A 15,100-nucleotide genomic window follows, 5' to 3' on the forward strand; every position below is an offset into this window, starting at 1 on the left:
TATCAAACACAATGTTCTCCCACTTTTAATGTATCTATCTAGAAAATAAAAATAAAGTTAAAAAAATAGGGGAGAAATTGATGTTTCAAATATTCATATATCCTAAACAATGATACCACTAACAGTCAAGAGTGCAACAGCAATTAATGACTCACGTATTTTGTCAACATAAATTGTCTCTCTTATCAGATTATTCTTCCCTATTAACAATACAAAACTAAGGAATCAAATATGGAAATCCTAACTGCTTTTATGATTGCAAGTTGCCTTGAAACTCATCTTAAAGTTAGTCAACCATCTGGAGTGATAGTGGTCTGTCCTGCTGCTGAGTAAGATGCTGCATGATGAGATGACCAGCTCATCACAACAATGAGTGACACTATGAACAGAGGCAGAGACCTCTGTAGAGAGATGTCATAACCTTTTCTCAAAGCGTCATTTACTGGTGGGACGGGGCAGATCACATCATCCTGCAACCCCTCGCTCAACAGCAGTACAGTACTCCATCTCTTCAGATTACTGACTAGCTAATAAGGTGAGTTACAGTAGAGTCTCACTTATCCAAGCTAAACGGGCCGGCAGAACCTTGGATAAGCAAATATCTTGGATAATAAGGAAGGATTAAGGAAAAGACAATTAAACATCAAATCAGGCTATGATTTTACAAATTAAGCACCAAAACATCATGTTATACAACAAATTTGACAGAAAAAGTAGTTCAATACGCAGTAATGTTATGTTGTAATTACTGTATTTACAAATTTAGCACCAAAATATCACAATATATTGAAAACATTGACTACAAAAATGCACTGGATAATCCAAAAGTTTGGACAAGCGAATCTTGGATGAGACTCTACTGTACAAGTAAGACCCCTTCTACACTGCCATACAAAATCCAGATAATCTGTTTTGAGCTGGATTATATGGCAGTATAGACTCATATAATCTAGTTCAAAGCAGATAATGTGGATTATCTGCTTTGATTTTTTTTATTTGAGAAACTACAAGTCGCTTCTGGTGTGAGAGAATTGGCCCTCTGCAAGGACGTTGCCCAGGGGATGCCCAGATATTTGATGTTTTACCATCCTTGTGGGAGGCTTCTCTCATGTCCCCGCATGGAGAGGTGGAGCTGACAGAGGGAGCTCACCTGCTCTCCCCAGATTCAAACCACTGACCTATTGGTCAGCGGTCCTGCCGGAACGAGGGTTTAACCTACTGTGCCACCGGGGCTCCATCTGCTTTGACAATATAGATTAAATAAGCAGTGTAGTAGAGGCCTAAATTAAAATGATAAAACCTACTGGCTATGTGTTTGATCTAGGATCTCAGATTATATTAAATAATATGATAGAGTTGTATCATGTCATACTATTTAAAGCCAAAAAGTACTCTTCAGAAATATTCCAATGGGGTAAAATCCTAACACAACTTACTTGATAGGGGTACAGAGTAACGCCATTAGTTCTTGACAAGGACCAGGTGCCGTCTAGGTACTGATGAGCCTGGATAGCCACTGAATTCAGGATGTTACCATTGCTGGGGCTGGTGGCCATCTGCACACTGACCTTTGCCTGGTGTCCCAAGGAGCCATTTTTCTTCTCTACTCCATTAACGATCCCTATGTTGTTTGATTTCCCGCTGAGTTTGTTAGGCAGAAAGCCAGCGTAATTGGAAGTAGCATAAGGGGCAGACATATATGCCCAGTCCCTGGGCTGCAGGCTGCCCATATGTCGAGAGCCCACTAAGGTGGGAAGATTGGGGAGAGGGGGCGGGGAGCCAGGAGAAGCATCACAGTGTTCAGTGTTGGTAGTCTGTTCAAGCGTCAATACCATCTGAATAGCCTCCTGCTTTAGTTGGTTCAAGTGAGTGGCACAAACATCACACCGGTTGTCTCTTTCATTCCATGCTTTTCGGGTCGTGTTGGGCACCTGCAGTTTATCATGGATAGCTGAAGAAAATGCTGGATCCTAAAAACAAAACAGAAGAAAGGAGGAAATTGTTAGATCATGATAGTTATTTGAATAAATAAAAGAATACATTCTGTAAGATTTTTTAAGTATAGGAATAAAAAGTATTAAGAAGCAAAGATTCCTAGGTTTTTGATCAATCTTGATTAAGATGATAATCTTGAAAACTTTTAAGAGATATATCATGAGTAGACTGATGTAGATATATATATATACACACACACACACCATCTGCAATTCTAAATTGCATTATAATGACTCATAACCTCACCCCAAAATTTAATGACTTCACGCAATGATAATTAGTGTTCCTGAAGATAGCCTTTATTCGTGCATTTAGTAATATACATACAACCCAGGCATGTAGCCGGGGGGCGGGGGCTTGAGGGGCTTCAGCCCCCCCCCCAAATTCTCAGGGTGGTCCGTGAAAAGGCCTTACATTTATTATTTAAACTGTTAAGTTTATTCATATCATGATATGAGCACCATGCTCAATATATCCCATATGCATGGGGGTATTGGGATAATGATACAAAAGGTTTGCTAGGGTAGATCCTCTCTCACTCAGACTCAGCCCCCCTGAACCAAAATCCCACCCCACCCCCAATCAAAATCCTGGCTATGGGCCTGATACAACCATAATGTTATCCATATACTGTATTTTAAAAACAATCCCCTTCCCACCATTAAGAGAGTAATGTTAAGGAATGAAGATTCGCCCTTATCCTATTGGAACAGAATGGAAAGTCCCGCTCCCAAGCCCCAAATACTGGTTTTTGTCTCATTGTGTCTTTCCCCAATTTCTCTCTTTTAGCTTCAACCAGAGTAATTCAAAGAAATGACCATGTCATACTTTAGAAATTACCTAATCTAATTCCAGTTTGAGGGTAGGATCTTGTATTCACAACTGCATTTGACACCACACATAACTCACTGCATAGCCCACAATGCTTCATGTACAATTAGCCCCATTGGGTTAATGTGTCACAAAAACCCTATTCAGATATTTACCATTGTAATCACAACTCTTTGAGAAGGATCTTAAGAGATTAGCCAGTTGGCACTCCTGCATCTCCACCTATCTCAAGGATACCCCCCATGTGCTGATAACTAGATGTCTGCAGTCTGACATGGTTTTACCCATATAGGCTTCCCACAGCATTTAGGACCCGCATGTTCAAGGTTCTAAAACACATAGAAGGAGATAAATTCATTGAAGTTACTTGTCCAATGCAAGGCACAAACAGCTTTCTAATCGCCTCTCCTCCTTATGAGGAGCCATGTAAGCAGCCAAACCTCTGAAAAGGGATAAGCAGGGAGAAACAAGAAACAATGGTCCTCATCACAAAATTTATTCAATATATCAAGATATGATTGTGGAAGGCAATCTATGTGGCTCAACCAAATATGGAAAGTGACATCCTCAGAGAAAGGAAAACTCGATTCTGCCAGCTTATGGTTGCAAATTAATTGCTGATATTGGGTTGCATCCAGTATGGTACTGCAGTAACATAAAGTACTCTTGTTCATACGAAACATAACTATCCTTATTCTCTGAAGTTTCCTTTTACACACACGCACACACAAACAAAGGATGTCCTTGAGAATTCATGGAGCCTCCATATCATGGTGGAAAATTTCTGGACAAATTGGGGATAGTGGAATATTCACTGTGAGGAGGTCATATTCATTATGCACCATCTTTATTGCAAGCTGAAATGATTTTTATTTTCACTCTTTATCTACCATGAAAGGCTCCTAAGCACACTGTGATTAACTGATTAAGAAATCATAATACCTCTTTGTGTGAAGTAGTTGAAAATCATCTCTATCAAAAGAGGCCCAAGAGAGGCTTACATGGCATTGGAGGATAAGACATAGGCCTGACAATTCTGTGCATTAAAAGCATTTGAAACCCACGCTACTCCAACCTCAACTATCAATAATTGCTTGAAAGATGCACATTTCAGAGGTATTATCTTATCTTATGGGTGGTCTATAGTAAGACTCCAGCCTAGCTATTATTATAGTCAGGACATATGGAAGGATTTGAAATATTTTGAGTTAATACATAATTGGGCACCTTGAAAAATTAAGCTTAGCTCCAGCCCCACATAGCAGTCTCAAGCAACAGCTGAGAGCCAGGAATTCCTGCAAGACCATTAATGATGTTTGTTATGAAGTTCTCTTTAAAATACAAAACAAAGAAAAATTTTGATAGCTACGATCTTGATCGTACACAGAACTAGAAAAACCAGGCCAAAATGCACAACGGGGCTCTCCATTCATAAATCTTCCTACAGATTAAGTGTTACTTCTGCCCTGAAGCCTAGTAGTCCTGATCCTGCAGTACATGTTGTGCTTTACCATGTCCGAAACAACAACATTACAATCATCATCATCATCATCATGATCTTTCTGCTTCTTTTACCACAAGCCTCTTCGAATCTCAAGCTAACCTAGCTTCAGTTTCATTTAAAACTTTTAGCCTTTTAGGGTTCAAAGAAACACTAGGGGCATGTCAAAAAACAATGAAAGACACTCACCAAGGTAAAGCTAAGGAGGCATGAGCTAAGTTCTGACCTATCCATAGCTCCTTCGCCCTCTCATATTTCCAACATACCCACTGCTCTGCCTCTTCCTTCCTAGTCTTTGATTTTCACATATGTCTATCTCCTGATAACTAAATTACCCAACTGAAGGTACTGGAAGCCTGTGTGCCTTTAAATGGAAAGTACAACATTAAGAAGATGAAAATCTGTGATGATTGTTTCACACTTCAACGGCATGGCCTAATTATCGAAGCCATGTTTGTCCTAACTTTATTTTATTATATTTATATAATCAAAAGTACTTTCACATACGTATCACATTCATATTCCAGAATTCACACCTTCTCCCAAAAAGACTGTCTCAAGAAATTTGTCTATTTTCTAAAGCAGGGATCCCCAAACTATGGCTGTAGGCCAAATAAAGCCCTCCAAGGTCATTTACCCAGTCCTTGCCCTAAACTTTAGACTTAAGAGTCGCCCTTAGTCTGAAACAACTTGAAAGCATGGAACAACAACAATCCTAATTAACTTGACTATCTCATAAGCCATAAACAGGCCCACAATTCCCTTTGAAATACTGGTAAATTTATGTTGGTTAAAATTGTTCTTTCATATATTTTTTTGCACTACAAATAAGATATGAGCAGTGTGTATAGGAATTCATTCTCGCTTTTTTAAAAAACTATATTCTCATCCCGTCTGTCATTCCCTCCCCCCCCCCTCCCCAGCAGTCTGACAGTGAACCGGCACTCAGCTTAACCAGTTTGAGGACTCCTGTTTTTTTTTTTTTTCTTTTTTCTTTTATATATATATATATATATATATATATTGAAGTTTTACCTTATAAGATAGAGTAAATTAACATTGAAAGAGTGAGAACATTTGATTGTATAGAAAGTGGGAAAACTGAGATTTAAAAAGGATCAAAAAGGGAGAGAGAGAAAACCAAAAACCAAAAAGAAAGCTAAAATGTCCATATTTATATAAAAAAGAAAAAAAAATCTGAACAAATGGCGATATAAAAATGCAAAGTACTTGGCAAAGAAATACACCAAAAAGCAAAAGCAAAAAGCTCACTGTTTCACAACCTGTTCACAAGCCACCAGCAAAGGACTCCTGTTTTAAAGACTCTTCCTTCTGAGTAATTCCCTTTCTCCTTGATTAGTCAAGCTATAAAACTGTTGCAAGTTCTCCCATTTCAGCTTCTTAACTAAACAGGTCTGGTGTTGTTCTTTGAAATTAAACCACTCTCTGGTGATGGGCTTGACCTGAGAGTAGGTACATCATATATTCATCTCAGACACAGTTTAGAAGGAAAGACCCAGGATGCTATTATAAATAAATCTTAAGAAATAAAATCTTCATTGTCCGAGAAATATAATGTTCCCAGTAATAGTTGTGGCTTCAAGAAGGGCTGAACCCTGATGAGTTCAGCTGTGTATCAATATTGAAATAAACTTCATTTCCTTTTCAGATATCATTAGGACTCCAGATACAAGTCTCCAGAGGGTTACACAGAACCTACCTCTCTGCAACATCAAACACAACAAATGTAGTACATGTAATGAATATTGACAACTAGAGTTTTCAGAGTGAAAACCAGATACAACTCATCAATGGCTATGTAGTAAATACCTTAAAGGCACTAGATCCCATTTGATCTTGGATGCTAACCAGGGTCAGCCCTGGTTAGTACTTGGATGGGAGACCACCTCTGGATGCTTAGTGCCTAAGAAAACCCCATGAAATTCATTGGGAGGATAGGAATAAGTCAACATGGAACTTGGAGTCACACACACACATATAGACAATAAATTTTAGCAGATGCTACTATTATACAGCTGCAACACCTACTTAAACAAATGCCCTCTTCTGCTTAACGATTAAAGATATATATGAATGCTCGTCATGTGTGAGTTATAAGACAGGTTTCAAATTAGTCTGATCATTATGATTTTCTATGATTGATATATATATATATATATATATATATATATATATATATATATATATATATTTAAAAACCTCAAGGCTGCTGTAAAGATACATGAGCTGGAACAGGAAATACATACTGTTCGCCCTCCATATTTGCAGGTTTGTCTTTTGCAGATTTTATTATTCATAGATGTTCTCTCTAGGAATCTCTAGAGCAGTGGTTATCAACCTGTGAGTCCCCTGATGTATTGGCCTACAACTACCAGAAATCCCTGCCAGTTTACCTGCTGTTGGGATTTCTGGGAGTTTGAAAGCCAAAACATCTGGGGACCCACAGGTTGAGAACCACTGCTCTAAATCCTTCAAGAATGTCCTCATACTGGAGGACCTGAATTTTTAGCCCATTAAGTGCATTTTTTTTGGCCAGCTTTCAACTATAGTTGTCCATAAAGTCATGCTGGGTGACTTAAAAATTCTTAATAGAGGTGTTCTTGCAGGTTTACAAACTGCACTTTTTTATTTGCAGTTCTTCACTTCCAGAAATGCTCCTAACTTCAGTAAATGTAGACAGCTGACTGTATTTCCTAAAAACACAGCTTTTGTACGTGGACAGAACCCAACATCTATATTTAACAAAGTTTAAACATTGTGCCTAACAAAAGTGTGATGAAGTTATTGAAGTAAAACCTGGTAAGAGTGGAATGACCATCCTATACTATATATGGCATGGGAGTTAGATCACTATTATCTACATCAAAGCTTCTAAAACAGATTGCTAGAATAGCACAACTTCCATGTTTTGGCATCAGTACACTTTCTGTATGTGTTTCAGGGGACATGCTAGTGGGTTTAATGAGCAGCACGTTATTAGCCCACAGGTGTATATAAAATTGACAGAGGAACTTCAAACTATGCAGAGTCTGGGCTGCACAGCATAAGCAACAAGAGGATGCCAAAGCTACACACACTGTTTGAGCTCCTTAGGCTTTAAAAATTCAGCAGGAAGCGTCACAAAAATAGGCGTACTTGTGAGACTTCATGTCGACTTGAAAAGTCCATGGTATTTTGGCATGCGTTTCCGAAGTGCCAGCTGGGGAGAGAAGCTCAGAGCTTTTCAAAACCCAAGACAATTATTCAAGGTTATAAGCGTATGTTTACTTTGTAACAAAAAAGTTTTGTTTCTTATGAGCAAAAGTAAATATAAAGAGCTACTGATTTTTCTACTCAAAAGTTAGAAACATAAACATAAATTTAAAAAACCGATAAAGATCAGATGACACCACTTTTTGGAATAATTCAAAGATGATTGTACTCGAAATTACCAAGTTAAAAAGAGTTGGGCAGGTGGCGAGCTATATATTGTCCATTCAGCTAGAATATGTGAAACATGCTGTCTATATTGTTTCATTTTTTTCCTTCCCATTTGTTCTGTGTCATCCACCTGCTCTGGCTTGTCACTAAAAGAAGCTCAAACTCTCTTCAATTTACTCCACTCACTAGACTGAAAAATTGAGACTTGATTCATTTTTATACAAGTATGAGCAAACCACAACCTTGTTTCCACTCCAACTTGTCTGTAACTACATTCTTATGAATGATATCTTGGAGTACGCAAAAGCAGTGTTTTCATGCCATTATTAAAGCTCTCTGATATAACAATCAAATCCGCAAAAAATCAAACCTGTTTGATTTGTGACCCATCAAGCAAATGCCAAGGAACAACCATACATGGTGTTCAGTAAACTTCCTATATTGAGATATCAACTGTCACAATGTATGACTAGAGGTCTCCATTCAGACTGCCATGTCATACTTTGTCCCTGCTTGTAATATAAATCAATTTGTGAGTGATACAAACAAATGCTTAATTTGGTCAAGAATTACCAAAGATCTCACAAACATCAGGGTGGTAAAGCCCTAACTTCAATATATCAAAGAGCTCCATGAAAGCTTGATTGTGTACGCACAAACATACACATGAAATATTCCTCCTCGAAGTGCCCATAATACTCCCCAAAGTCAAATATATTGACTGTCCTTCATGGCCCATTAAAAACTTGAATTCATCGACTTGTACAGGTAGAATTTAAAACTTTTACATTATCTGTCCAAGTATCACTTTCCATAAATGGCTTATGAACCAAGTGTGGGGAGGATCTCTCACCCGATCTCTGAAGGGAGCCCCCTCCTCTCCTCTCCTCTCTTCAGCTAAAGGGCCATCTTTTCCAGCTACACTGGGCTGCACTCAAATGGTCTCTGGGTTCCCATTATTGGACTCATGCTACCACATTGATCTGCTGTGCCTCCCAATTCATTTCTGGAAGCAATATTTTGTGTTTTGTCATGCACAAGGGACTACTTCCATCTGAGTTACATTTCGTGGCACCTCAAGAGTGAATACAATGAGAACCCAGTAACTGCAGAAACCATATGCATGGCTCCACTCATTCATGCCAGGGGTGCTGGGTTTGTCTTTAGGAATTTGTCTCCAGGCAGTTCTTTAGTAGTATCCTCCAGAATAACCATAGAGTTGCTTTGGAGAACCTTACCGATTCCTGGGGAGGATACCTTTCTACTAATTGCAAGGTCCAAAACACGGTAAGGCATATAAAGCCATCCAACAGAACTCCAAGCTATAGCAGGTTCCAAACATTGCTCCCAACAAAGACCAAATCCAAACTGCCACTCTTTATGCCCCATAGCACAAGTCCTCTCACCCTTCTCTGTGCCAGCCTGACGGATCTACGTAACTGAAGTCCTCAGCATGAGTCCTCAGTCGTAGTCTTTCTGGAATACTTAATTCTGCCTCATTGCTCTCCTGATCCTGAGTTAACTCAGGACTCCCACTTGCCAAAAGGCACGTGATCCTGCACGGCAGGGGTAGCTTCCTCAGTGTCAGGCTGCAGCTGCTGTTATTCCCTGCTTTCTACTGACTCAGATGCTGGGCCTAGCAGCCCTTCATCTTCATCTGTATTGCAGACCCTGACACATACCAAGTGATGGGAATTGTAGAAGGGTGGTAATCAAGGGCCGCAAAACTTTGTCCTGACAGAAGTGTGATTTCTAAACCTTCACTCTCAACATGGGGTAAGAACACCAATTCAGAAACAATGGTGGCAAACGAGGCTGGTCCTCTGATAGGAAGCACATGGGCAGTTTCTTTTTACCATTCTTGGCTTCCTGTTTCATGAGTCTAGCTTGTGAGCACAGAAGCAACTTTGTTCAAGAAATGCCTCTGCGATCCTTTTGAGAGACAGGATGAAATAATGGAGGGATTTATTTCTTAGGCGAAAGCCATGTGTGTTTTCAATATGTGTACATATAACTGGGCCAACATCCAGATAATTAGCACCTTAACCTAAAATATGCACTTCCTTTCCTCTAAAACGAATTTATTGCCCAAAGTTGCCAATCTTCATCAGCCCTAGGATTTAAACTGCAGGGGAAAAAATAAAGCTTCCAACTGTTAAAACGACACTATTTACACTGAAGTAACAGAATGCTCCAATAAACTGAAACCTGTGGGAGTTCTGTGCAAACAGGACCTGTGGTTTTAAGGTAGTGAATACAAATGAGCAAAAGCACTACCAGAAACAGTTACAAATTATTATTTTGTCAAGCAAGAGGATGAAAAGATTGTGTAGGGAGTGCATTTAAGTCATCATTTGGCTTATGACAACCCCCCCCCTAAAATGTAGTGTTTTCTTAGAGAAAGAAAATTATGGTTTTTCAAATCTCACATTTCAGAGCGCCTTCACATAACCTTCCCTTCTCCCATTGTAAATCACAAATTAAGGCTTGGGAAGGTTACTTTTTGGATGCTGGTCATGCTGACTAGAGGTTCATGGAAGTGAAGCCCAAAGAAGTAATTTCTCATAAATCTAGTCATAACACTTCATTTTGCACAATATTCTGGTCACCTCTGCACCTGCATACTTATGCCGGTTATCATCAAATACCTAGTTGGTTGTAATTTCCATTCTGTACCATCATTTCAAAAGCATTCGCAAGTGAACACTATGCACAGAGAAACCAAAGTTTCTGAAATGTTGAAGTTCATTAGGGACTGAATGCCAATCACAACTTCCTGCCAAGTTTCTTCCAATTTGAAAAATTTACATACATTTCCCTTTCTAAAGTAGAAAAGTAAATGGTGCTGACCCACTTAAGTCGAAGTGACGTCCAAAGTGGTTAAATTATTCTGGCACATAAGACAGGAAATCTCATAAGGCCCTGTGTTCCTAGCGTGGCAAGGAAAAGGCAGTAAATTAAGTAACGAATGTTTTTGATGGCCTTTCATAAGTCCTGTTGCATGCTACCTAAAGCAAGTGCTGGCCAATGCATTTTTAGATGTACCTTTAACAAAAATAGCATATGGAACGGCCCATTCACAAAGTTTTTTTTTTTCAGCTACATTCAAGCGGTGAGAAGGAAGCATGTTGACTTTAAAGTTATCCTGTAACCTGTAATCGTTGATGGTGTTCCAAAACTTCCAGGAGGTCCATATGGATGTAAAATAGCAGGAGTGATTAAAAAAAGAGCCCTGTAGTACCCAGCAGGAGAATCCCCATATTCTCATTTTAATTAGAATATTACAAGTAGTATATTGAGGAGAAAATAAATTGGGTTTCCTGACTGCTTCAGGCTAGTTCTAAGGATGGATTGGCAATGACAGGTTACCAGCTGTACACATCTGGTACCCAGGTGTTTGTATTATTGTTGCAAACATGAAATCTCATTGTAGCCAAATTTTCTGACTAATGGAAGCATGAGGTACAGTCATAGGAATAGATCCATATTTTGATATGAAGAGCCAGTCAGTTAGACTGTACTATTTTGGACTGGGGAATCAGTGGGTGAGTCTGAGCGAGTGATTCAGTCGAAGCTTAACTTACTTCAAAGAGTAATTCTATGTAGACAATAAGAAAGAGTAGAGAAATGCTTGTTTGCGGGGTGAAGGGAACTTTCTGCATCCATATAAACACAGATGCATACACATTAGTCAAGTGTGGTCTCCAAGGCTCTTTCCATGGTCCTCAGGTGATACTCCCTCTCCCTCCACAACATTTTTCTACAACCAGATGTTAACTGGAAGTGATTTCTGATTACTCCCTATTTTGAAAAAAAAAGGTTTCTCCTGGATCCACAATGACAAAGGAGGGGCCTACAACACGGCAAAATGACCTCCATGTCCCCTAAAGGATATTAAAGGACATGCAGATTCGGTGGGGATCAAAAATATTTTTATTTGCAATGGAGGTATGTGGTAATGCATGTGCAGGCTCCCAGGGTCTAATGTGCTCTGCTAGCTACCCACGGCTGCCCACCCCTAAACCAGATATACATACCCTGTTTCCCCCGAAAATAAGACATCCCTTGAAAATAAGACCTAGTAGAGGTTTTGCTGAATTGCTAAATATAAGGCTTCCCCCAAAAGTAAGACCTAGCAAAGTTTTTGTTTGGAAGCATGCCCACCAAAGAGAACACCAGAGCATACAGGATTGGTAAATGCACGTACCATTGATTGTTGTACATGGAAATAATTGTAGTAACAAGAAATTTTTGATAGGATTCAGAGTTTGTCCAGTTATGCTGGTCTGTGATGACAAGTACTGTACAGTATATAAACATGTTTGTTTTTTGTTCAACAATAAATGTTAATTCTTCTTCATGGAAAAATAAGACATCCCCTGAAAATAAGACCTAGTGCATCTTTGGGAGCAAAAATTAATATAAGACATTGTCTTATTTTCAGGGAAACACTGTATGTACTTGGGATTTCTGTCCATTAACACATGCAAGAGTACATAGGCACTTTTCCAAATTAGGAATTAGCTTTAATCAAAGGCCACATCTACACTACCATATAATGCTGGTTCAGAATTTAGATTAGCTGCATTTTTTTAAAAAAAATTTTTTTACATTCCAACAATTAACAATATTTTTGCGATGCATGTCTTATTTCAATATACATAATACCAAAAGTAACTAAAGCTTAAATGACATTTTAAACGATTTTTTGGAATGTATCACCCACCCCCCCTGCCCTCCCCCCATTCCCCCTCCCCCCTGGAACAGCAATTCAATATACAGTAGAGTCTCACTTATCCAAGCTAAACGGGCCGGCAGAAGCTTGGATAAGCGAATATCTTGGATAATAAGGAGGGGTTAAGGAAAAGCCTATTAAACATCAAATCAGGTTATGATTTTACAAATTAAGCACCAAAACATCATGTTATGCAACAAATTCGACAGAAAAAGTAGTTCAATACGCAGTAATGCTACGTAGTAATTATTGTATTTATGAATTTAGCACTGAAATATCACGATATATTGAAAACATTGACTACAAAAATGGCTTGGATTATCCAGAGGCTTGGATAAGCGAGGCTTGGATAAGTGAGACTTTACTGTATATTGAATTGCTGTTCATTGTATCATTTTAACCGTGTGGAACGCCTGGTTCAAGGTGGTGTATCTTTCGTCTCCATCTATTTTGTCAATTAGGACTGACCATTTCCTGACAGTCTTGTTCTTTTAGACTATTTGTATATTTTCTTTTCCTTTGATTAATGAAATATATTCTGATATATAAGACCACCAAGTTTCTTTTTTTTTATATGAATTTTTTATTGAAGGGTAAGTGAAATACATAGACACAATTTTAAAAACAGGTGGCAGTGAGGGGTAACTAAGAAGGGAAGTAAAGGGAATGGGAGGGAGTGACAGGGAACAAACACATAAGGATCAACATGGAAGGGGTGAGGGTACAGTAAAGACTTCCATTCTATCCCCTTTTCGAAAAACAAATTCATTAATGTATAATTCTTACAATGTCCCGGTTCAATTTACTGTTTTAAACTTTCGTTAATATATAAGTCAAATTTTTCCCAATTTGTGTTTTTAATCAGTTTTCCTCTACTTGTTTTCAAATAAAAAGTTAATTTGTCCATGTCCTTGATTTCTTCTACCTTTTCCAACCAATTTTCCAGTTGCGGAATCTCTTCTGTTTTCCATCTTTTTGCGATTATTATTCTTGCTGCAGTGCATATGTACATAGATAGTTTATCATCATTAGTATCTAATTTCAGCGATGTATCTGATAGTCCCAATAAGTAGTACTCAGGTTTCATTGGGAATTTCACATTCAAAATTTTTTGCGACTCTACGTGGATCATTTTCCAAAATTTTTGTAACTTTTCACATGTCCACCATACATGAAAGAATGTCCCTTCCTGCTTTTTACACTTCCAACACTTATTCTGGTAATTTTTATACATTGAATTTAACTTTTTAGGGGTCATGTACCATCTGTGGAATATCTTTAGCCAATTTTCTTTTAAATCCCATGCATAGGTATATTTTAACTTCTTATTCCAAATTTGTTCCCATTCTTCCATTCTTATTGGGCGGCCAATATTTTTTGCCCATCTAATCATACAATTTTTCACTGATTCAGTTTCAGTAGACCAACCTAGCAACATGTTATAAATCTTAGAGATTTCCTTCCTGCTTGTCAATAAAATTTTATCCCATGTACTCTCCTCTCCACTGAAACCTATTATTTTATCCTTTATAAATTGCTCTTTAATTTGCGCATATTGGAACCAGGAAATACTTTTAAAACTATCTTTCAATTCTTCCTGAGGTTTTAATTCGTATTTACCCTCCTTTTTCTTCAAAAGATCTTTATATTTGGGCCAGTTCTTCCATCTTAGTATATTTCTCTGATTCGCTTCCAGCGACGAGATCCATAATGGGGTTTTATTATATAAAAAATTCTTATATTTCTCCCAAATTTTGATTAAGGATGCTCTAATAAAATGATTTCCAAAATTTTTCTCTACCGCCCGTTTTCCATACCACAGGTATGCATGCCATCCTCTGCGCAAATCGAACCCCTCAAGGGTTAAGATGTTTTCATCCGCCAGGGTGACCCATTCCTTGACCCATTTTAGGGCGCATGCCTCATAATAGAGCTGTAAATTTGGCAGACCAAATCCCCCTTTACTTTTAAGATCTGTCATTACCTTGTAATTTACTCTTGGCTTTTTATTCTTCCAAATAAATTTGGATAACTCCTTACTCCAGATTTTAAATTGTTTTTGGTTTCGAAGAATTGGTAAGTTTTGAAATAAATGTAACATTTTTGGGAGAATGTTCATCTTAATCGTCGCTATTCGGCCTAGCAAGGATATATTTAATGATTGCCATTGTCTTAAATCTTTTTGTATTTCCGTCCATTTGACCTGATAATTATTTTTCAGTAATTGAGCGTTTTTCGCTGTTAACCAAATACCTAAGTATTTTAGTTTTGGTGTTATCTTTAAGCCAGATAGTTCTTGTAGAGCAGCCTGATTTTTCTTGGAAATATTCTTTGTTAACATTTTTGTTTTCTGTTTGTTTAATTTGAATCCAGCTAGGTTACCGAAACGTTCTATTGTCGCCATCCATTTGCTAATTTGTTGTCTGGGTTCTTCAATAATACATATTACGTCATCCGCAAACGCCCGAATTTTATACTCCTGATTACTTATTTTAGTGCCTTTCAATTCTTTATCTTTACAGATACTATTAATTAATAGTTCCAAAGCAAAAATGAATATAAGGGGTGAGAGTGGGCAACCTTGTCTCGTTCCTTTT

General features: G+C 38.1%; 1 protein-coding gene across 4 annotated transcripts in view; it reads right to left on the minus strand.

The window, feature by feature from the left end:
• kif26b (kinesin family member 26B) overlaps window positions 1-15,100 on the minus strand; it is a 384,274-nt gene that overhangs the window by 255,377 nt on the left and 113,797 nt on the right. For 3 of the 4 annotated variants that reach the window (XM_062968955.1, XM_062968954.1, XM_062968957.1), the window contains one exon: window positions 1,437-1,970. In XM_062968955.1, coding sequence (XP_062825025.1) covers window positions 1,437-1,970 — 534 coding nt within the window. The remainder of the gene's footprint in view (window positions 1-1,436; window positions 1,971-15,100) is intronic. The other variant, XM_062968956.1, reaches the window with a different exon arrangement.

This window comes from Anolis carolinensis, chromosome 1 (genome assembly GCF_035594765.1).
Source record: "Anolis carolinensis isolate JA03-04 chromosome 1, rAnoCar3.1.pri, whole genome shotgun sequence".
Taxonomy (NCBI): Eukaryota; Metazoa; Chordata; class Lepidosauria; order Squamata; family Dactyloidae; genus Anolis; species Anolis carolinensis.